Raw genomic sequence first — 22,578 nt, 5'->3', positions numbered from 1 at the left:
CCATTTAGGAAAAAACTTACACATGATACTATTCGAATTTTGTCTTCTGTGGTCAGTGTGGATACGTTGCTAAGTAAATCTAACATTTCTGAGCTTTGTGTCTCACGTACTCCTCAGTGGGTTTGGGAACTAGCTATTTAGGTCTTTTCTGACTAACGTTCTATCTTCAAGCACTTCAAAATAAAAATTTTAAAAAGGCTAAATTTGTTATCATCAGTTTCTTCATGCCCTACTTTTGAGATCAGAATCCTACAGAGGAAACAGGAAAAGGCAAGTCACGATCTCTTCAACTCCTCCATTTCTTCTTTGTTCTTCTCCATCTTTTCACAAGCAAGATGGAATAAGGAAAACCACAAACACAAAGCATGGGAGATCACTTCCAGCCATCACTGGGCTTATCCCTTCTGCCCCAAGGCCTTTTCTACCTTCCAGAGGGCTGCGGTGCTCCTCACAGTTTCTGGGGATTAACAGGGAGTCAGTGGCAATGCTGGGGGGCAGCATGGGAAGCGTGCAATGTGTTATTTCGATTTGCGTCTATAAGGGACGTGAAAGCTGTTAACACTTTTTGTTCTAGAGACAGGCTATGACTATCTGAACTCCTGAGCTTCAGAACCTCCTTAGGGACTCTGTCACGTTACTGGCAGAGGGAGGTCCCAGAATGGCAGTATGATGCAAGTGTCCAAGGATGATGCCGAGTGGTCAGAAAAAGGAGAGCAGGAATGTCTATGAGGTAACGTCTTTGAAAATTCTCCCCAACTTTATCCACGGCTAAAGAAGTGACAGAGGGGGACAGCTAATCTAGAACACTGACTGGCTGCTTTCATCTCTGAGTATCACGAATGGCGAAAGGCTCTCTAAATCTTGGTTCTTGAAACAATAATGAGATAAAAGACAGTTCTTACCTTAAAGGGTTAGTGATATCACTAATAAACGCATTTCAATATAGCGCACGTGCTCGTGTGCAGTTAGGGTTACTGTTGGCTCAGACATCCGTTTGCTCACCCATCCACTCTAAGTGCTGAATAGAGACGGCAAGCGTTGGCTTTGCTGGCTTCCGGCTGGCCAGGGGAATAGCTATTAGGGAATGAGGCACAGAAGCGTGGTACCTTACTCTAGCATGGCTCTAACATCCAATGCTCCGAGAAGACAGTCTGAAGAGAGGATTTGAACTATCTGATAAAAGAGATGTTAGGCGAAAACGAGGAAAGGTGAGATAAAAATTACCCAGTAGACAAGGGGCCTGGAGAAAGAGAGCCAGGGAGAGCATGAAGCAGGCTGGTGCAGCTGAACTTGACAAGGAGCAGGGCATATGAATGAGGCTGAAAGGTGAGAAAGGATCTGGGTGACCAAAAGTCGGTCCCAACCACTAGAGGTGAGACTCTTGAGACCAAATCAGAAAAAAAAAAAAAAAAAAAATGAGCAAAGCTAATAGTTCCAGTGGCAACGGGTAAGCTGCTGCTGAGGACATGCTGAGGGGAGCGGAGGGGAGGACAGCCCCAGGAAACAGCAGTGGAGACTCTGGATGCGGAAAAGCAGCAGAGTCTCTGTTATCCTGAAAGCAAAAATGACTTTATCTGGGAACTAAGGGCTTCTGTAGGTGAAGGAGATCAGGAGGTCACAGGGGATTGTTGGAGGTTGTCAGAGACTATGCCAATGGACAGAAATGGATTAATGCCAAGGCAAAATGTACCAACAGAATTCAAATTTAGTACCTTTAGTGAACTAGCTATTTTTATGCTTTATATGTCTGAAGGTTCCAAATTATGCCTTCACTTCATAAAAAGAGATCCAAATCTAGATACCAACATTAATCTGAAAAGCTCTTAGCGTCAGAGCACCACAGTGTGCGTGTAAATTGTACACACAAACATAAAATCCTAAGTATTCAGAATGGAAGTTTCCAAACGCGGAAGTTTGCTGAAGCATCTAATTATTGAATGTTCCAGCCAGTTTTCACTGACAGCTGAGATTCTTTATGTCGTTTTGATTATCAGAGGATACCTGTGGCCAGCTATAGCAAAAGTAAGGTTATTTGCATTAAGTGACAAAGCAGAAACATCTGAATGAAACTCCAGAGGAGCCTCCAGCCTTGACACCCATTTGCTTCTGAGAAGCAAACTATGAGTTTTTAGAGAGTGGCTAGGACACGTGAGATGAAAGTCTGCTTTGTAATGAAGCCAGAGTCTGGAGTTTAAGAACTAGAATATGTATGTTACCTGCTGAAGTACAATGCAAGTTCTCTAGAAATAAATAACAGAAAATTTTTTGCTCAAGATCTAGAACTTCCTCCCAATAGCTATATTGATTTCGTTGTCAAAACAGAGCCAAGTCTCCTGCCCTGAAAACAAATTCAGACGGTATTTACATGGTTTCTGGTAGGAAGGCAGGAAAGACCAGGTCTACATCAGGTAAGTTCTTGGCCAAGACAGTTAAAGAGCAATGAGGCCAAATCTCCTTGAGGGTCCATCTCATAAGGGTGGCAGCTGCTGACATTCCACTTTGCCACATGTCACTGTCCATAGCAAATCTTTAACACCAGTGATGTCACACCATACACTCTGCCTGCACATGACAGTTCTGAGCTACAGTGCGGGTTAGAGCAGACTTCACAGTTCCAAAGACCTGATAATAGACATTTTTATAGGAGGACATCTCAGCCATGGGTGGAACACTCAGTGCTTAGAGCTTCAAAAACTGCTACGACTTAAGGCACACTGCTCACAGAGCTTATCAATTGTGTTTGATAAGCTTATTGAGAATTCATTTCCACCTGGGGAAAGGGGACTTCTTAATGGCACTTAAATCTTGATCTTGGATTCTCACACTGGGGAGTTCTAGGTGCCAACTGTAGGCAATGACCCTTTTTTATTCCATAAAATGTTATACTCCTGGGAACCACGAACAGGGCAGAAAATATCCTAAGAGAATAAAGACTATACAAAACTCTCACGGTACCAGGCAAGCCCAAGAGGAAGCAAAGGAAGACTATTGTTAAGCAATCTTCCTACTGAGGAAAAAGTGCTTCAACATGCAACTACCTTTTCCCGGGGCTGGTTATCAGTATTGATTTTCTGCCCTCTGTCATATTGCTCTTGTGAACCATCTACTTTCTAACTGGATACAAAAATCTACTACCTAAGCCTATGCTCTTCTTGAAGAAAGAATACACCACCCACGTGAGCTGTCTATTCCCTTACAGTCCTTTGAAGTAATGCAGAGTCTTTGCTACAAAACCATGGGGCAGAAGATACAAGCTCATCCTGACATCCTTTCTGCAGTATTGGTATATCTTCATTGCATTCTGTTTTCTGTGATAATTTGAGACACGTTTATAAACTTCCTTCTTGATTAACTCACCATAATATTGGCAAGATCCACTAACACAGAAACCTAGAGACACAGCCCACATACATTAAGTGATCCAGTAGCAAAAGTATGTGGTTTATAAATCACTATTTTTTTCACTTTTTTTTTACATTTTATGCAATATATCACAATAACTCAACAAAACGTACTTTAAAATATTCTATACTTCTCTGAGACAGTTAGAAAAGTGTTATGAAGCTAGATACCAGACTCTGTCCTCTAATGACATCAGCACAGACTGCTGATCACACACCAAATATGGTTTGTTTGGTTAGGTATTTTTTATCACTATTTTTTGAAAACATGATGCCTACCTGCTATGTATCTTTGTCATTTGTAGATCTCAGGCATTCCTCCTCTCCCACTTCCCTCAGTTCTTAAATTAGATTTTCCTTACAACACAATGCCCTTTCTTATTTTTATTTTTTTACCAAAATTAGTCTTGCCTCTATGAATATTGGGGTCGTGGTCGGTCACTAAAGCATAAAGAACCTACCAGCAGCCACACTGCCAAAGGAAAATGTCACTCAGTGTTTCTCTTTTGTATAGAAATTAGAGTTTTGGCCCTCTAAACTCTACAAAGGAAAAGTGTTAAGAGACCAAAGCTACCCGAGTATGCTTGATCTGACCACTAACCTATTTATCACCTTGTTGTGTGATGAAGACCTTGCAGATCTCAAGAAAGAGTGTATACCGGTGCTTCTCAACTTGTGGGTTTCGACCCCTGTGGGTGTCAAATGACCTTTCCATCCAGGTCACCATAGGAAAACATAGACATGAATATTAAAATTCCTAACAAGCCAGGGAGGGGCAGCACCCACCTTTAATCCCAGCACTCTAGAGGCAGAGGCAAGCAGATCTCTGTAAGTTCAAGGCTAGCCTGGCCTACAGAGCGAGTCCAAGCTAGCCACAGAGACACAGAGAAACACTGTCTAACACAAGACAAAAACAAACAAACAAACAAAAGCAAAATCAAAATGGTAGTAATGAAGTAGCATAAAAACTGATTTTATGATTGGGTTCCCCACAATAAGAGGAACCGTACAAAAGGGTGGCATCATTAGGAAGATTAAGGAGCAGAGATATAGACCGTCCCAGCCACTCCCTCGGGTGAACGACAAGTGGAATCCTGGTGAATAACCCTTAGGCTTACTCAAGTGGTCCCACACAGAGGGACATGGCGGTCTTCTCTTGTGCCTTTGTTTATCCTGTATTCATAGCAGGAAAATTATGAATATTTTTTTCATATTCTGTGCTTGTGATGGTTGTTTTATATGTTGTGATGAGAAGGAAAGTTAGACAGAAAATGAGAAGTGATCAAAGTACCTTATGATCAAAGCCTGAGAAATATCAGCTACTCTGCTAAATAAAATAACATACATGGTGATTTGTAATAGAAGTATGAAATGAACTCCCCGGGTCTCTGGGGCCCTGCAATATGATCTTTACAAAAGGTAGCTTGCCAATTTAATTGAGGTAGGAGTTATTTAATTTTTTACAGGTATAGTTTTCAATAAAACTACATATGCCTATAATACTGCCATGGCAGATGTGTCTCGATTATTAGAGGCAGGCTCGAGGGAATATATACAATGGACCCTGCAATCGGAAAGCAGCTGTTGGGGGTATGGGGTAGGGATGGGCCTCATACCTCACACACCATGTTCTTCAAGTACTGCAATGTTTGGTTCTTTTACTGCAGGTGTAGTACAGAGATGAAATTTAATAACATACTGTATACAATACCAATAAAACTGAAAAGATTCAGTGGCCTGCTGTTCATTAGGGTGGTGCAAATAAGTCTGGATTATTTTGCATGCACAGTCAAACCCCACCGTACAAGGACCACCCACTCCCGCCTATGGCACTCTGGGGATGGTCACTGGTGGAAAACATCCCTGCTGTCACTCCTTAGTAATACTGTAACATTGACTCTCTGTTGTCCCCAAGACACAGAAGCGTGGCTTTGTGGAGGGCTGAAAATAAGAGGATATATTTTATTCGAGTCACAGAGATTCGTTTACTAAAAGGAGTCTTTTGAATAGAAAGGGCAGCAGAAATCCTGCCTACAGGGGGGTTTCGCTAGATGCCATGACTGATAACAGGTCCCATTCACAAAGATCTGGTGAAGTGCCAGCCTAAAGTCTCAGTCCCACCAAAATGTGACTTCTCCCTTTATTAAATACAAGGACAGTCTGACACAAATCAGTGCCATGCTCTGAAAAAAAAAAAAAAAAAAAAAAAGAAAGAAAGAAAGAAAGAAAAGAAAGAAAAAAAAAGAAAAAGCGCAGCATTTGCATAACAGCGAAGTGGAAGTAAATACAGCCAAACAGCCCTTTCTGCTGGGCTGCTGTGACACCGTGGTCTATTTCATATACGTCAGCCACGGCTCACTGTGAGCATCCCGTTAACCCTGCATACAAGTCAGACATGAAGGGGAAAAATGTCCAACAAGGGAGCATGTCAGTTCTAGGCGCATTACTGAGATGAGGCTGCACAGCAAATTCAACATCTTCCTGAAGAATTTCTTTTAGCTGAGGGGGTTTATCCATATCTTTTGGTGTTCTGGACACTTTAGTCTTCAACTTCACCTTAAGGATATTAAGCAGACATTTCCTTGATTATGGATTGGTGTTGTATTTGCATTTAGACGTGAGAATATACATTTGAGCTACATCCCGTTTGAAGGTTATCCTGATTCTAAACTGTGCATAGCGTCTCAAGAGGGGGAAAACGTTCCAGGGCCATCGCCATTTCTAGAAGACATGTAGATATATGTCAGTGTTGAAAGTTTTGGGCACACTGTAGAATTACATCAATATTTTAATATTATATGATTTTCCTTTCTTTGTACACAATGGAATACAAAATGAGCAATTACAGTCCTGATGTCTAATAATTTTCAAAAACTTTCATTGCTTTACATGAGAAAAAAAAAGTTATCCAACATCAGGAATTTACAATCCAGATGCAAAGTATCTATTTCTTTGGTAGTCATCCATCACTCGGAACACCTTTGGTGGCTTTTGCAAGTGCTCAGCCTGCACCATGTAAGGCTGCCCCATGTCTTTACCTTGTGCCTTGTTATTGGATATACTGAACAAGTGGGTTAAATGCAATTGTCTAAAAACCACCGGGTCCGATTCTAGAGCCTGCTAAAGCTATTGTTTAGGAATTTTACCTTACACTGTCCTAGTGTTTTGGGAACAATAAAGTGATTTTCTGTGAATCCAAATGCGTCATGGCAAAGCTCATTTGACCAGCCCCTGACTCTGAAAACCAAGGCCAGCGTGGTGTCTGCACGTTTTAAAGGAAGTGCTGGCTCTGTCGCTAACATGTGAACCGGCACATCCTACCCCAGCCTTTTCACAGGAAACCCTTGTTGACTGTGAGGAAGTTGCATATGCCAACCCTGAGGATGTTACTAAATAGATTATTCATACAATACACTTTTTTCGATGCAGGGCAGTCGGGAATAGAAGGATACACCCTACTTTAAACAGCCAATCTGAACAGATCTGAGCGAAGAAGTTTTTAGGAGCACTGTGCTAATCGAGACTTTATGGGGACCATGACACCCACTGAGAGGCATTTTTCCTAAATAAGAGCTAATGTTGATCACGGAACTTAGAGCCCCACTCATAGGTTGGGGTAGCAGGGAGCAAGGCTTCTGCTTTTGAAGCCAGACACATGAGAGTGAGAAAGCTCTCTCGGACACGTAGAGTGATTCGGACTCTGCCTGTTTCATTTCCTTGGGTTCTATTTCTTAGGCCCTTGAATGGGAATGATTAATAGTCACCCCAGAGGTTTATATTGGCACCTATATTAGTTCCCAGCATTCCTTCAGTCTGGACCTAAATAGCCTTTCAGAAATATACACAGGTTGACTTAATTCTTCAAACACATCTGGACTGATCAGGGTGGCGTTTACTCTCAGTATCTTTCTGATTCTTCAGAGCAGAGCCTAGATTATGACCCATAAAAGTGAGTGGGTCAACCAGTGGAGGTCAACTTTGTGGCATTTAGTAGCAATGACCCAATATTGAAAGAGCAAGAAGAGACTTCGGAGAGACAGGAGGACTTATAGCAAGGCTAATCTTACAATTACAGAGACAGAGACTTGCTTTTAAAGCTCCAAATTTCAGCTAAAGAATCAATACTGTAGTTCCTCTTGGGAAGATGTATACTCTGATTACTCCTGCTTCCTATGGGTAGAGCTTAACTGCTTCTCTTACCAATAGACTATAGGAGACTGGAAAAATGCTTTATTGCTGGCCAATAAGCCATCAGTAAAGAGCATATTTAAACTAAGGACCATTGACCTCACATGATTATCAGCAGGGAACATTAAAAGTGCTGACGTTAATACAAACAAAAGATCAATGAAGGAGAGCTCTTCTGTAAGGAAGGTTGTCAGTCAGACATGTAGAATGTTGCTGTTGAGGAGTCATTGGTATAAGTGCCGGGAATGACGGTTCAGTAGGTAAAGGGCTGGCTATGCAAGCTCAAAAACCTGAGCTTGGATCCCTCATACTACACACACATACACGCACACACACAGACACATACACAGAGAGACGCTATTCATACTATACACACATACTACATACTATGTACCACACACACTAACATACTTTACAATGCTACATAATATACATACTATAGACACACAAACATTACACACTACTCATACTATACACAATATACACACATACTACATACAATGCAACAGACACTATATATATATATATATATATACACACACACACTACAAATTATACATACTATACACACATACTACACACTATACATACTATACACACACTACAAAATATATTACAGACACACATACACTACACACACATTACACACTATATACACCACACATACTACACACTATACATATTACACACACACACTACACACCATACACCACATGCACACATATATACTATACACCATATACCGCACACATACACACTACACACTATACATACTGCAAACATACACACACATATCAAGGTATGGCAAAGCACACTGGTAACCCTAGTCATGGGAGAATGTGGAGACAGGCTGATCTTGGGAGATCACTTGCCAGCTAGTCTTACAGACACTGTGGGCTTCAGGGTTATTGAGAGACCCTATCTCCAAAATAGAGAGGGAGATTGAGGAACATACTAGAAGTTGGCCTCCACACAGGTACCTATAATGGAGTGCTCTGGCAGAGATACAGGTGCATTCACCACACACACAAAACTGAACTGATTCACTAAACTAAATCCTACTTGAAATCTACTGATTCGGCCAGGTTTCATCAACTCGTGCTAGAAGCACCCAGTGAATAGCATGCAGAGGAAAAGCATAATTAGCTACTACCAAAGGGTTTGCAAAGCAGGAACACTTTCTTTATAACAAACTGGTCTAGGAAGTGTCAGGTTAACTGGATCATCCAGTGAGCAATGCCATGAATCCAGGGCCCTGGCGGGATGACGGTGAAGCACTCCCCGTCATCCCAAAATCTTCAGGCACAAACTCCTAGCCTGAATCTCAGTAAAGGTTTAGATGTGATTTTCAGTGTGCAGTCACACAAGTGAGGGACAAATGTAGGCATCATCACACAGAAACAAACCCATGTCTAGAAAAGGGATCATCTATAAAGAGCACACTGGTCTCCGTGAGGCAACCATCAGCTAACCAACCAACCAAACTAACAAACAACAGAGAGGAATGGCTCTAATCTGAAAGAGATGATAGAGAGGTACAAAGGTCAAATGCCACAACATGTTTTACAAAGCCATCGGGCACATTTTCATGGAGACAGCTAAAGCAATTCGAGTCTGGATTCAGGAGGAAGAAATGATCAATAACTTCTTTAGGAGACGGAACAATAAGACAGACACTCACTTGCCCTAATTTGAAGAGATGTATCCTGAAGGACCTAGAGTTGAAATCTTGGCTCTGGTGCTTCAAAATGGTTTTCTAAAAATATATGTTACAAGTATTCTGTTCACAAAACTATTAAATATTAACAACTATTTTTTGTGGATAGATGGCAATTAATTTTATTAGTTTTATATCTTCTAAGTTCTTACAAATGTTCACTATGCGAGATGCAAAATAAAAATGAAAGGCATGTCTGTACTTCATGTTCACGTTTCACGTCTGCACTCCTAACTGCTCAGGTTGATGAGGAGAGACTGGTCAGCCTGGAAGTTTGACACAATTCTAGGCAAACATCAAAAGATGGGTAGATAGTAGACAGACACATACACACCAGACAGGGAGAAATGACAGACAGGTAGAGGGTAGATCATCATACATGCATGAGTATATATGTGGAAGAATATAGAAGGGAGCAGGAATTCCCTGATCCCTCATTAACACCCAACAGGAAGAAGTCAGTGGGGAAAAGGATTCCCTTTCTATTTCTCCTTAGCACCTCACACATCCCTAGAAGGTCAGAAATAGATTCTGATTAGCACAATGAAAGAAAAGATACATCCTCTAACTTTGATGAGACTTGGGTATTTTCTGAAAGCGGTTACACCTATTAGAACTCCCCAGATGAATAGGCGGCTGTCTAACAATCACTGCTTAGTGCCAGTCATGACATCAAACTCAGACCCCAAAATCTCCAAAGTCACCTGGGTTACAAACATCCTGGCCCAGTGTTAACTCTGGTGTAGCCAAATGATGACATCAGGATTTCTACCTTTACTTCCCCTAACATTCCCACCAGAAACAAAAACCTTTCCGATCACCTTCCTGATAGAGGAATGTCAGCTATACATGTAGAAGAAATGGCAGAAATTAAAAACAAGGATAATAAACCATCAATAAGTCAATGAAGCACAGGTTAGCTCAGAGGATCTTGCAGTGTTTCTCCAGACAATGACTGGATCCTTGTTAGCATTTGGGGTTAGAAGGAAAGGCTGCATGCCATTTTCTAACTATTACAGGCACAGAAACAGATGCCCACTACACCGGTCAGGTCACGCAGTGCTGTTCAAACTTCATCCCCTGCCCCCCAAGTGTTTGCCCAACAGTGATGCTGAGAAAACAAACGTGAGGTCTTCTGATTCTAACCTGTCAGGCACATGATACACAAAGCACGGGAAAGCAGAGGCAGCCTTTGCTCTCCAAGAGTTTCCAGAGCCCTTGTGGTAGCCAGTATTCAATGAATGTAAATAATGGCAAATTAGCAGAAGTATCACAAAGAGAAAGCAGAGGCCTGCTGGTAGGACAGCAGCCTGCCCAGGAGCCATTCTCGGGAATAACACCGCTGATTCAGGCTGAACCAAAAACACAAATTCAAACACCACGTGCCATTAAAAAGCAATATGGCTTTCTGCTCTATAGAGTCTAAGTAGTCATTTTCTTGACAGACTAAAAGAGTTCTGTGCCGTTTTAACTTACATCTTTTTTTTTTCTATTTTCACTTTAAGGAGAGGGAAAAAAAAATCAAAGCCCTTAAAAAAGAATCTAAGTTTCAGAAGCATATTAGTTTTAGCATTTTTATAAACCCCACCCAAATCAAATAACTAAAGAAAATTTCCATTCTTAAATCTATAATTCATTTCAGAGTCATGTTCAGTTTTAATGAATTACAAAGTAAGTTACACAAAGAAATGACTGGTTTCCTCCATAGCCCTCAAGCTTCTGAAATTTAACAAGTCTCCCAGGTTAACTAAATATAATTTTAAGTCTACTGCATCAATTTTAATATCTATACATCTAAAACTATCAGGACAGCCCCGTGTCAGGAGCTGCTCCAAAGAAGCAAGGATGACTGAGTATACTGTGGACCTCAACTACAGGAGAGGGAAGGAGCTGTGTTTGTCTGGTCAATGCGGGAACGCCAACAGATTTCATTATATTACTAACTTTCGCTGCCTTTGAAATGGAGGTCATATGTAATATAGATCCATGCCTTGAACAATCTAATTAAGGCAAGACGTCTAAAAGCTTCATCAAGGTCAAGAGAAATGCTGCATTTTGAAAACGTATCAGTTTTCTGCAGAACATTCTCTGACAGGGTCAAACTTGGCTGCACAGTGAGTCACCGGGGAATCCATACAGCAGTTCCAGCCGATTCCTAAAATACTAATTTGACTGGACTTAGCTTCTCCGTATGCTCTTTCCCTCTCTCTCTCCCCCTCTCCTCCCCCCCCCCCCTCTCTCTCACACACACACACACACACACACACACACACACACACCACACCCCTCCTAGTCACTATTGCCCAACTTCTATTCAGAATAAAAGCACCCATACTCCAGGTTACAGATTACGTTGACCTAGCCTTTCATACAAAACTAGTAGAATTTGACAAAAATTCAAAGTCTGCAAATCGTTAAGCATCTTATTCAACACAGGATAAAACCAAGATACCAAGAGCAAGTGGCCCTTTTCTTTTACCCTCCTGCTGGTTGCGATGTTATTGTTAGGAATCAGGAGCTGACTCTTCCAGAATTAAGGCTGGGCTAAGTGGCAAAAAGTTGGTTTTCACTCATTTGTGCTTCTGTCAAACTTTCCATTATAAATTTTATTTGCTCTGCCAGTAAAAGTAATATGAGACTACGACTTGGCAGGAAAGTTTAAAGCCGGGGTGCGATTTCTGTACATCAATTTAATGTAAATCATTTTCTCTGTAATCATTGCATGAGAGAGCTTTGAAAAGCCACCTTTGTCTACACAATTTCCAACGTTGCAAAAATAAAGTCAATATATGTATTTCTGTATTGGTAAGTTTAGTTATATTATTTCTTATTTTTAATGAATCCAAAGGAATGGTAATACAGAACCTGCTGGCTTTTTATTTTTCTGCTAAAATATCAATTTTTAGAAAACCATATCTATCATGATTAACACTGAATCTTTAAGAGAAACACACCAATTGCTTAAGGGATCACACACACACACACACACACACACACACACACACTTGATGCTTATGTTCTAGAGTGATGTACTTTAGTGACCCTGTATATCTCAGGATAGGTCTCCAGGACAGCTGGTCACTCACTACCTGTTGCTTACCAATGTTTGTGTGGGAAGAGCAAAAAGCCAGGGGACTGGAATAGGCTGGCTCCCTCAGAGCACTGCTCATCCCTTTAAGTTCACAGGCTACACTGTTATCATATAAAAAGGCAGCTTTGCAGCTCCTGGGGCTACCCCATCTAAAGGTTTTCTGTCCAGAGTCTCACTAGCTGGCAAATAGAGGAAACAAAAGCCTCCCTTCCCAGGAGAGAGTCACTCACCTTGTTACACAGTGGGGAATCATTTCAGCTGTGATCTGCTATTTAGACTCCAAGCCCAGGACACGGGGGATTCTGGCTTTCTTTGGGGTTTGTTTAGCTCAAGTAGTAGACAAGGGTTCAAAGAACAATGCAGCTCCAGAAAAACCGACTCCTGAGAGACAAACTCCAGCTCTGCTCTTTTCTCGAATTCCACAGAAAGCTGAAATCCAGACTATGTACACACTCTAATCTTCGAGCCTTTTCCCCCCAAGCAGGGAATTCTCAACATTTCCCTGGAGATGCCCTTGCTCATCACACTGTTTATAGGTGGACACCGCTAAGACCTAGCTGAGCCCACAGAGAGCCATGTCTCGAAAGACTCACAAGTGTGAAGCTTTACCAGGAAGAAAGGCTGTGCCACACTCCCCAGCAAGATTCTGAAGACCTCTCAGGAAAAGCAGCAGCCCTGGTACATAAAAAGCATTTTCCTGAATAGCAACTACACAAGGCCCCCAAATTTCGGCCTTCACACACTGCAGTCAACCACCTCGACCACCCCCCGCCTCATGTCCAACTCCACTTCTCACCTTGTGTTTGAAAGAAAAATAAAAAGTTCAGTTTCACCGAGGGAAGTATTCCCCCCCCAAAAAAAAAATCGGAGGGAGAAGGGACCGCGCTCTGTGCACACACTGACTCCCACGGTCTGGATGGATGATGCTTTCCCAAGTTCAGGGGCCCCAGGCTTACTCAGCAGAGGAAATCTCTGTGTCTGTGAGGAATCATGCCAATTCCTATTAGTAAGAAAGGATACAGGGTCTAGGAAGCCTATTCTCTCAATGGCCAGCCAAAGGGGCCCGGCAAAAAATAGAGACCTGTGCCATGACCATCTGCAAAGAGGAAGGATGTCGTTAACTTTCTTCTCCCCGAAACTCTGGCGACCTCTGCCTTGACCCTCAGAAACCAGACCCACAGGAACCGGCTCTTCTGCAGGAATTGAGAGCCTTACACCAGAGACCAGGCTCTGGAAGGCTATCTGCCCCGAACATGTGCACTCACATTCCAAAGATGTTTCCGTTGCACGGGGACGGCTGTAAATTTCTTTCCTGCAGGATTCTTTCCACACACACTGCCATGGGCTGCCCTCCTGTACGAGTTCTCAACCGAGAGCTGTGCAGCTCATTGCCACGGATCTTTTAGAAGCTTGGGGTGGGGGGTGGTTGACTGAGTTGGCAACTGGACCAGAGGAGTCAACTTTTAAGATGCAAATATATACAGCAGGGAGGGGAAGGAGAACCCGTCCAGAACCAATCCTCCAGAATTCTACCTTCGTGAAAAGTGAATGCTACTAGAAGGGAGAATTCCTTCTGTGGCCAGTTACCTTACTAAAGCACACGTGGGCTTACATGGTTTTAGGGACATAATAAACAGGTTACTTTTTTTTTTTTATCCCAAGTGGATTCCCCCCCCCCCCCACACATCATTTTAAAAAACTAAGAAAACAAGAAGGCTCAAAAGATGAAGCATCTGTTTCTTAAAGAAAAAAAAAACTGAATGTCTGATGTCCCTGTGTGAGGAATAAACAGTATAAAACTTTGAGTATTAAAGAGCATTATTAAATTTCAGAGAGGGCTTTGGGAATTAATACACCAGCCCTGTCCTTTTACAGTACACATTAAAATACATATTTTAGTTAGGATCGTGATGAGAGCAAAATTCAAAGAAAAGTCTTTATAAACTTAAAGCGTCCACTTTCCCTATAGACAACCGTTCCCGAAATTGGTTCTCTAGAGTTAGAAGTACACACATGCAAAGGGCAGAGACACACACATGCACACATGTACACACACACACACACACACGCACATGCACACACTCCATGCCTTTGTGTTACACTGGCATTTTATTATTTAATTAAAGTGCTCCTCTTTTCCTCACTCATGCATGCTTCCCCTGTGACGACGGCTTTGCTGTTAGCCTGCTGGCCTTGACTTCCAGCCAAAAACAATCCAGAAACAAAAAGGAACAACAAATCATATTTTCACAGACATTTTTATCCCTCGGTCCCACCCTCTTTTCACACAACATCATATAACCCTAAAGAAAACTATAATTTAGAGCAATGCCACCCAACCCCAGCCTCTGACACGCTGACACGCGGCTGCACTGAACATTTCTTTGGTGAGAAACTGTTAAGTTCTTAACTGCAAATAAACTCTTTTGATAGAGACAGGGCTGGTTTGCAAACAGTGCTCAGGGGTACCAGGTGATGGTTAAAGGAATAAAGCCAAGCCAATGGATGTAGCTTTGGCCCCACCGAGCCCTAAAAATAAGATGTTTATTAGTTTCAAGCTCCGATTCGCTTCATCCTTTAAAGACAGCCATCGGGAGGCTCTCGACCCTCCCTGTCCCTTCTTGTCACAACTGAAAGAGAGGCAGGCATCATTTCCCTGGCTAGGTCGCTCACCTCTTCCCCAACCGAGAATGGCACTTACCTGGTGGCAGCCCTGCACGTTTTCTCTCCCATAAGACGAGTATGAGCCCCTTTCTGTTTTACCTGCCAAGAGAAACAATACCACAGAGTTAGTCGAACGTCTCCCCTGCAGGTAGCAGAGGCCCACTCCTCATCTCTGCTGTTTACGTACGGAGAGGAGGCACAACTGGTAATGTGTGCAAGCAAGACAGGGAATGGCGCGTCCTCACTCTGGCGACAAGAAACTGGAAAAAAATATCCTTCATTCCTATTCTTAGCCAAACTGCTCCACACTTCCAAAAACTGTCATTCCAGTGGCCTCCACTTTCTCTAACAAACAAATCGTCATTCCTTATTTTTCACGTTCTTTTTCTCTCACGAAATTTGAACCATTTCATTTTTATTTACACAGCAGGCAAATGATCTATGTAATGACCCTAGCCTGGTACTTCCCATTGATTATATTGACACTTAACAGGGAGGCCAAAGCTAATCAATCATGGACTCTCCAGATGGTGAATCTAGCAAAGAAACTGTTCAAAATTCTAAGCTCCCTTCCCCCCCACCTCTCTCTCCTCCCTTTTAAAAACTCCCTTTCCCCAGGAGTGACCCAGGGCACACGTGGGGAAATCACTTAGTCTTTGGAATCCAGGTTCAGAGCCAGGAGACTGTGTATGCCCTAGGATCATGCTTTTGAATGTCTTGTCCATGTTTCTAATCCACATGTTTCTTGAGACTGGTCAGGACAGGTAGAAAAATCTCCACGGCAACTGAGCTGTGTGTGTGTGTGTGTGTGTGTGTGTGTGTGTGAGAGAGAGAATCCAAGGTTGTACTTTCTACTTTGTTTTTCCTTTAATCAAAATCACATTACGAGAGGAGTAATGCAGTCCAGTTGGTGGTGTTCCAAAGAAACTGACCACACCAAATGACAAGAAGCTAGCGGGGCAGGCCAGAGCTTAGAATCTCACTCCATCCCAGACTGAAGGACAATCTCTCCTCAAGACCCCAAATTTAAGGTATACTGCATTTTGTAGATGTGGTACACTCTTCTCTTATGCCCTAGAGAAAATTCAAAGCTTGTTTGGGGAGCTGAAGCAACCTCCTGTTAACATTTATGACCCCAGAATTTTCCCTTCTTCACTCAACACAAGCACTGAAAGGAAGGGTCGTCATTTTATCTTTGGGCTTAATGTCTATGTGATCAGAGTGGACCTGTGTCTATGTCATGTAACACACTGGATGGAGGGTGATTTTTTTCAAAGAGAACAAGTTCTGAGCCTTAAGGCCCTGCTCCACCCCCACATTAACTTGTCTCCTGATTTTTTAACAAAGCACAAACTTGGAAAAACTGTACTTGGGCTACAGTGTTGTTCAGTGCAAAGTACAAAATCAATGCCCCTATTGGCCAAAATGCCCCAACAGCCAAAAGTGCATCAGCCCCGGGAGATACAAGTCCATTGTACGTGACTGTGCCACCTTACATGTGCTCACAGAGACATCCCTAACCATCTGTCCCATGTAACCTACCCCTACCCTTCACTGCCCACTGTAACTGTTACTACCAGGAAAGGTGTGATCCTCACAAGCAATGTCACATGCCATCCCTGAAGTTCTTACAACCAAGAAATCTTCAAGTATACAGTGGTGTATTTACTTGGACATGACATTCACAATTTAATCACTTCATGGGCAGACACACAGGTAGGCAAAAAGAAAAGCTAAGGGGGGGGGTACTTTTGACCTTGTAGGAATATGAAAATTTAATGTCCAGATTTGGTATTTTCCAAATATTGAACTATAATATAAAATATGTGTGTAAGATAAAAATGTCCTCTTTTTCTTCCATTTTTTTTCAAAAGGAATTACACCACCTAGTAATACTTCCAGAACTCATCTCTAACACACAGAACTGGGGAGAGCAATTTTCCTGCCAGCATTTGTCTTGCTATGGGTACACAAGGCAGGGCCACTCCTTCTATCAGGATAATGCCAATAAAAGAAACAAACACAAGAACCAGAGGGTGAAAGAGAAATAGGGTATGGAGAAGAAAGACGGGGGAATAAAAAAAGAGAGAGCAATGGGCTCAGAAGAGAGGGAAGGAGGCCAGAGATAGGCGGAGGAAAATATGAATTCACGAGGCAGAGGGTCCCCAAAGTACTCTTGGCTGCACGGGCCCAGCGTTCTTTAGTATCATATCAGATACAGACTGCTTAATCTTAATTTTGCTTGTTAAAAAATATTTATCCAGATACAAAAATAAACCCACTGCAAATTACAAGTTGTCAGGGTTAAAAATCTACTCCTGTTTGTGTGGGGGAGGACAAGAGACCAGCACAGACATGAATCATTCTCCCGTAATTTGAGTGTTTCCATGACATCAGTGGGCACCCGTCCAGGACTCTGTCGAAGTCTGCGAGGTACCAAAGAGGCAGCGCAGCCAGCGGGAGGCTGGGAGGTGGACTGATTTTTTTTTCCAAGGATTATGTTGCTTGTGAAGGTTTCATCCATAGCACCCCCTTTGCCATCAAATAGATCACTGCGGAGATCATGAGCGGACACATTTTATTCTAATAGTGTAAGCCTTTAGGTCTACTACAGCTTTTTGTTCCCAAATTCAACTATAAATCTGCCCTCAGAGCCCAAAACCCTGGTTGGGAGCAAAATAATCAGGGATTGCGGACAAAGCCCCAGAACGTCGAAAACATCAGATCTTTTTAGTTCTATCATATATCAAATGATTTTTTAAAAAGCAGCCATTTTAAAAACGTCACCTTAGTTTACGGGGCGGGGTGGAGATCATGTATTCTGTGTTAGCTGTCCATTAAAAATTGGGCATGGACTTGTTATGGATTTTCTGTTTCAAATTCAAAGAAATGATTGTTTTAAGATAATGGAACTTTGAAGCTCCCTGGAAAGATCCATGACTGGGACCCTTAAGTAACTATGTATGCTCAGAAACACAAAGGGCCCTAAAGATCTGTGTCTCCTCTATGCCAGCCATGGATTTTGTCACTTACATCCACTGGCTGGCACCGTTATTTACCACCCACCTCAGCCCCAGGACCACAACGAGTGCTCTGAGGGGCCGGGGATTCCATTTCTCCAATCTCGAAGGGAGACAGTGGTGATGAGCAGACCCCGCCACGCTCACTGCAGAGTTTTCAAGACAACCGTCCAGTACTAGAATGTGACAGCCGCTGAGGATATTTTTTGGCACAAAGACAGCGGTGGCAGTGCCAAGCCCCATGGCTAAAACTACTCAAAAGAGGCATAAGGATAGCATTCATCGCTCAAGTCTTTTAATGCACGGCGTACCGTTGTCGTCCATATTTTAAAAACTAAAAGAACCCGTTAGTAGGCATTTGTTATGTGCCCATAAACGGGGGTTGGGGGGGGGGGCGCTTTTGAAATAGATAGGAGAAGCAAATCAGGCGTTCGAGTCGTTTTTAAATCTAAAAAGACCAAATGTTAAATTTTGCTGCTGGTCACAATTTCTGTGCAGGAAACAAATGGTCTGACCGGAGGAGGGATGTTGAGACGGCTACTGAGATCGAGATCCACATGCTAAACAACCCCCCCCTTCATCAGTGTGCTCTCTGTATATAAGTAACATGTAATGCTGTGTCACAATGTTTTTTTCCCCCAATTAAATACGAAGAATGCTGTAAATGAGCAGACACAGCGCCCGTCAATCAATCCTGGAGACAAAGGAGATCAACATGCAGGCTCTTGTCTAGGACAGGTCGGTGTCTACAGAGAGTAAGCGATCCAGGAAGTCAACGTCGGCATAGTCCAGATGAAGACTAATCTGTGGTTGAAGTCGATATTTAAATGGATTGCTAAAAAAAATGGCACCACATGGTAATCAATAAAGGATTCACTTCCTTCTTTCTGTTGCCCCTGAAAACCAAGTCTCAGCAGAAAATATCAGCCATTTGCAGTATTTAGGGCCAGTATTTTTGCTGACGATGATGGTAATCTCTTAAGATAATATCCCCCAAAGCAGGAGGAAATGTTGTTATTGTTGTTGTTGCGATTTGGAGGCAGTGCAGTTAGCAACTATCTAAAGAACCCAGATTCAATCTTTAGATAATCTATGATTTGTCACTGGACATGTCTGACTTTCCTTCCAACATGTCACGGTATCCTGTCATAAGAAGAATAGGTGACAATGAAAATGGGCTCAGAAACCAATGCCCGTCGAAAGGCACGTCACCTGTGCTCAATCAGTGCCTCTGGGCGCACAGAAGAGTTCAAAACTCATGGAAAGCTCCAAAGGCGGACATGGGTGACTTCTCTGTATGGTTTCTAGAAATAAGCTGGGGCATAGCACATCCTCTGCCGTTTGTCAGCAAGATAACTGTGTCATATTGGGGTATGTGGCCCCTGATTTGTAAAGGGCTCCTCTAACACTTACACCCAGATGGAAGGTTTTATTTTTTTAAACCCACCACTGAAACAGGAGCACCTATACAGTAGAACACCGCCTCCTCTTCAAAATTGCTGAACAATTATCTGATCCCATAGGATAATACCAGCCAGCTACTTCCCTGCTGAACCTCTTTCTGGGACCTGAAGAATGGGCCTTTTGTTCGGCAGCATCAGAGGAGGGAGCTCATGGTAAACATGCTTGACTCAGAATCAATTTCTGTCCCTGTCCCAATTCCAACTTATCTGTGCTTAACCTATTAATTTCTGCTTCTTCCTTTCTAGCACAGTGAAAGGGGTGCTCCGCTAAGCAGTAGCTACAAGTTTGAGGGTAATGAAAATACACACTGATGATTATATAGAGCCCTCTCATCTGCATGGCTGTCTCTTCCTGCCCTACTTAAGTCAGAAGGGCTCAGGGCTCAATGTACTGCGTACTCTATCCGACTAAACGTTAGAACAATGGGCAAGGTAGACAGCAGGACCAGCATTTAACAGGAAACTGAGGCACAGCGAAGTGGCCGAGGCCATACATGTCTATAGATAGAGCCAGGATCCAAATCCTGGCATCTGCCCCTGCTTTGCTGATGATATTTAAAGGATAGGACAAGAAAGTACAAATAAACCAGAGGCCAACACTGAAGTCTCTGAAATCCCAGAGCTCAAAACACTCATGAATTTGATATGAAATTAATGAAAGTGTCTTATGGGCTGCGATCATTTACATTTACATGGTGTTTTACTCCTAAAAGGTCTCTAGATACTTTATGGCTGTACGAATGATATACCCAGAACCTGTGACGTCTCACAATTAACTGCCACCGTCTCCATGTTAACTCAAAGCAAGTAATTAACAAAAACATGGCAGAAAAGAGCATTCATCCACATTCTCTATGTGGAGAGTATAAGTGTATATTAAATACACAGAGAAGAAGGAGAGCAAAGACATAATTACAACACAGGGAGTCTCAGAATCACTTGAGTATCTTCTGCAGGAAAGCCATCCCACAATGGGCCCAGAAACCAAATGGGAAACTCACTGAAAGGATACAGAAAATGTCTCGAGCTATCTATGATTCCCCCACCACCCCCCAAATTACAACTTGTTTCTTAAAGGCTCTTAGTATAGATCATTTAGTATGGTATTTAGTGAATTGATTGGAACATACACCCCTGCTTTCATCTTTGTTTTGTGTATTAATATGAGTCCTGATAAATCTTAAGAATTATAGTGATGAAAAATATACTAGGACTACATACAGTGAATGCATGTCTGTAGTTTTCTATCAAGCAGGTCATAGAGGCATATTTTTAAAATGTTTTAATCTTGCAGAAATTAGTATAAGGTAATCTGAGCTGTTCATTTGGTGACAGCTCGGTAGGCTTCAATGTCTCATGGAAATCGGTACTCTCCACAGTTTTAACTGGCTGGTCAAGTTTAACTATCCCTGACCCCACACGCAAAGGTACTCAGCAATGGTCTGTCTGGTCCTTTCAGAAAGAGTGAATCTGGACAACCTCTCATCAGCTCCTTTATTCCAGGGAAGTTACTGTCTTCAGAGCCACACACAATAAAACCCAACAAATACAAAATGTTGGACTCTCTACCCAAACTCTTTACTTGTGGAACAGCCTCTGGTTCAAGGTCTACAGCCCATTCCCCTTAAAGAACACATAGTTGCAAAGCACTGTACTAAACAGGATGGGCACTGGTTTAACCTGTATCATGTAACAGAACCACTCCCGGAGTTCACCAAATAGATTCCGGGCCCTCTTTTTTATATCGACGACGAAGTCAGGGACATGAAGGAATGCTGAGGGCATGCAGGTGTGAGAGGGGAGGTCAGAGAGGAAGCCTCCAGGCCCTGCACTGAAGCTTTGTTTGCAGCTAATAGATGACATTGGCTCCACACTGCCACAGCCCCATTCCCAAAATCATCTCACTCAGTCGAGAAAATCTAAGAGTTCAGGAGAAGGAAAAACAAGGCATTCATGGAAACACATTTCAAGTGAGCATCCTCTGATACAGCAAAAGCCACCTTCTCACTGCGGAGGAGAAATGGTGCCTTGGGTTATGTCATGGGCCCCAGACAGTAACAGACAAGCTGGTCCTCCCAGCCACTGTCTTGCATCAGGGCTTAAGCAAGTGAAAGCCTATAACTTCTACGTGTGATTTTCCAAATGCAAGAACATCTTTCATTGAAAATAACGCTAATTCCAGAGTGTGCAATTAATCAGCATAATCACGGGGATAACTTAGCTGTTTGGGGAGGTGTGTCAAATAACTCCTTAAGGCCACTAAAGTACCACTTGAACCACCAAGTAATGATTTTCTGAATCAGCAATTTGTACAAGGGTCCCCCAGAGACCCCGAGGATGAAGGGCAGCCCCAGAAGCCTTTAACTTACGTCTAATGAGTAACTTGCCACTGGCTTTATGTGCACAGCATCTCCATGTCGCTCTTGCCCTAGTTCATATTTTTATTGCAGTTTGTGTCTCCAAGGAATGGATCAAACTACAGCAATTTGGAATTTGTAGGTTCTTAAAAAAAAAAAAAAAAAACTTGTGTGCTTGAATTTTTTCTTTATATTTTTTAGAAAATCATTTCTGTATAATAATGGGAGGTGTTAGAAAGGTGGCCTAATGGTTAAAACTATTGGATGGTCCTGCAGAGGATTCTAGTTCAACTCCCAGCACCCACATATTGGTTCATAACCTTCTGTTACTATAGTTTTCAGGGGATCTAATGCTCTCTTCTGGTATATGAGGGACCCAGCATGCAAGTGATGCAGAGACAGACATTCATACAAATATAATAAAATAAATTTGAAAAGTAAAAATGGAGAAAAGTTGAGAGCTAGAAAGATGGCTCAGCAGTTAACAGCACTTGCTGCTTTTCCAGAGGACCTTGGTTCGATTCCCAGAACCTACATGGCAGCCACCATGCACCATTGGATCCAAATGTGTGTACCAGACACACATGTGGAACACAGGCATCTATGTAGACAAAACACCTATACCCATAAAATGATTGTTTAAACAGCTTTAACGGGGAAAGAATTATCTTGTAGTA

General features: G+C 42.4%; 1 protein-coding gene across 1 annotated transcript in view; it reads right to left on the bottom strand.

Annotated features, from left to right (window-relative positions):
* Window positions 1-22,578, bottom strand: part of TCF4 (transcription factor 4) — a 337,487-nt gene that overhangs the window by 151,022 nt on the left and 163,887 nt on the right. The window contains exon 6 of the mRNA XM_080920183.1: window positions 15,099-15,160. Within this exon, the coding sequence (XP_080776309.1) occupies window positions 15,099-15,160 (62 nt within the window). The remainder of the gene's footprint in view (window positions 1-15,098; window positions 15,161-22,578) is intronic.

This window comes from Micromys minutus (assembly GCF_963924665.1).
Source record: "Micromys minutus genome assembly, chromosome: 8".
NCBI classification, from domain to species: domain Eukaryota; kingdom Metazoa; phylum Chordata; class Mammalia; order Rodentia; family Muridae; genus Micromys; species Micromys minutus.
The sequence above is the reverse complement of the archived record's forward strand: the minus strand, read 5'-3'. Positions and strand labels throughout refer to the sequence as shown.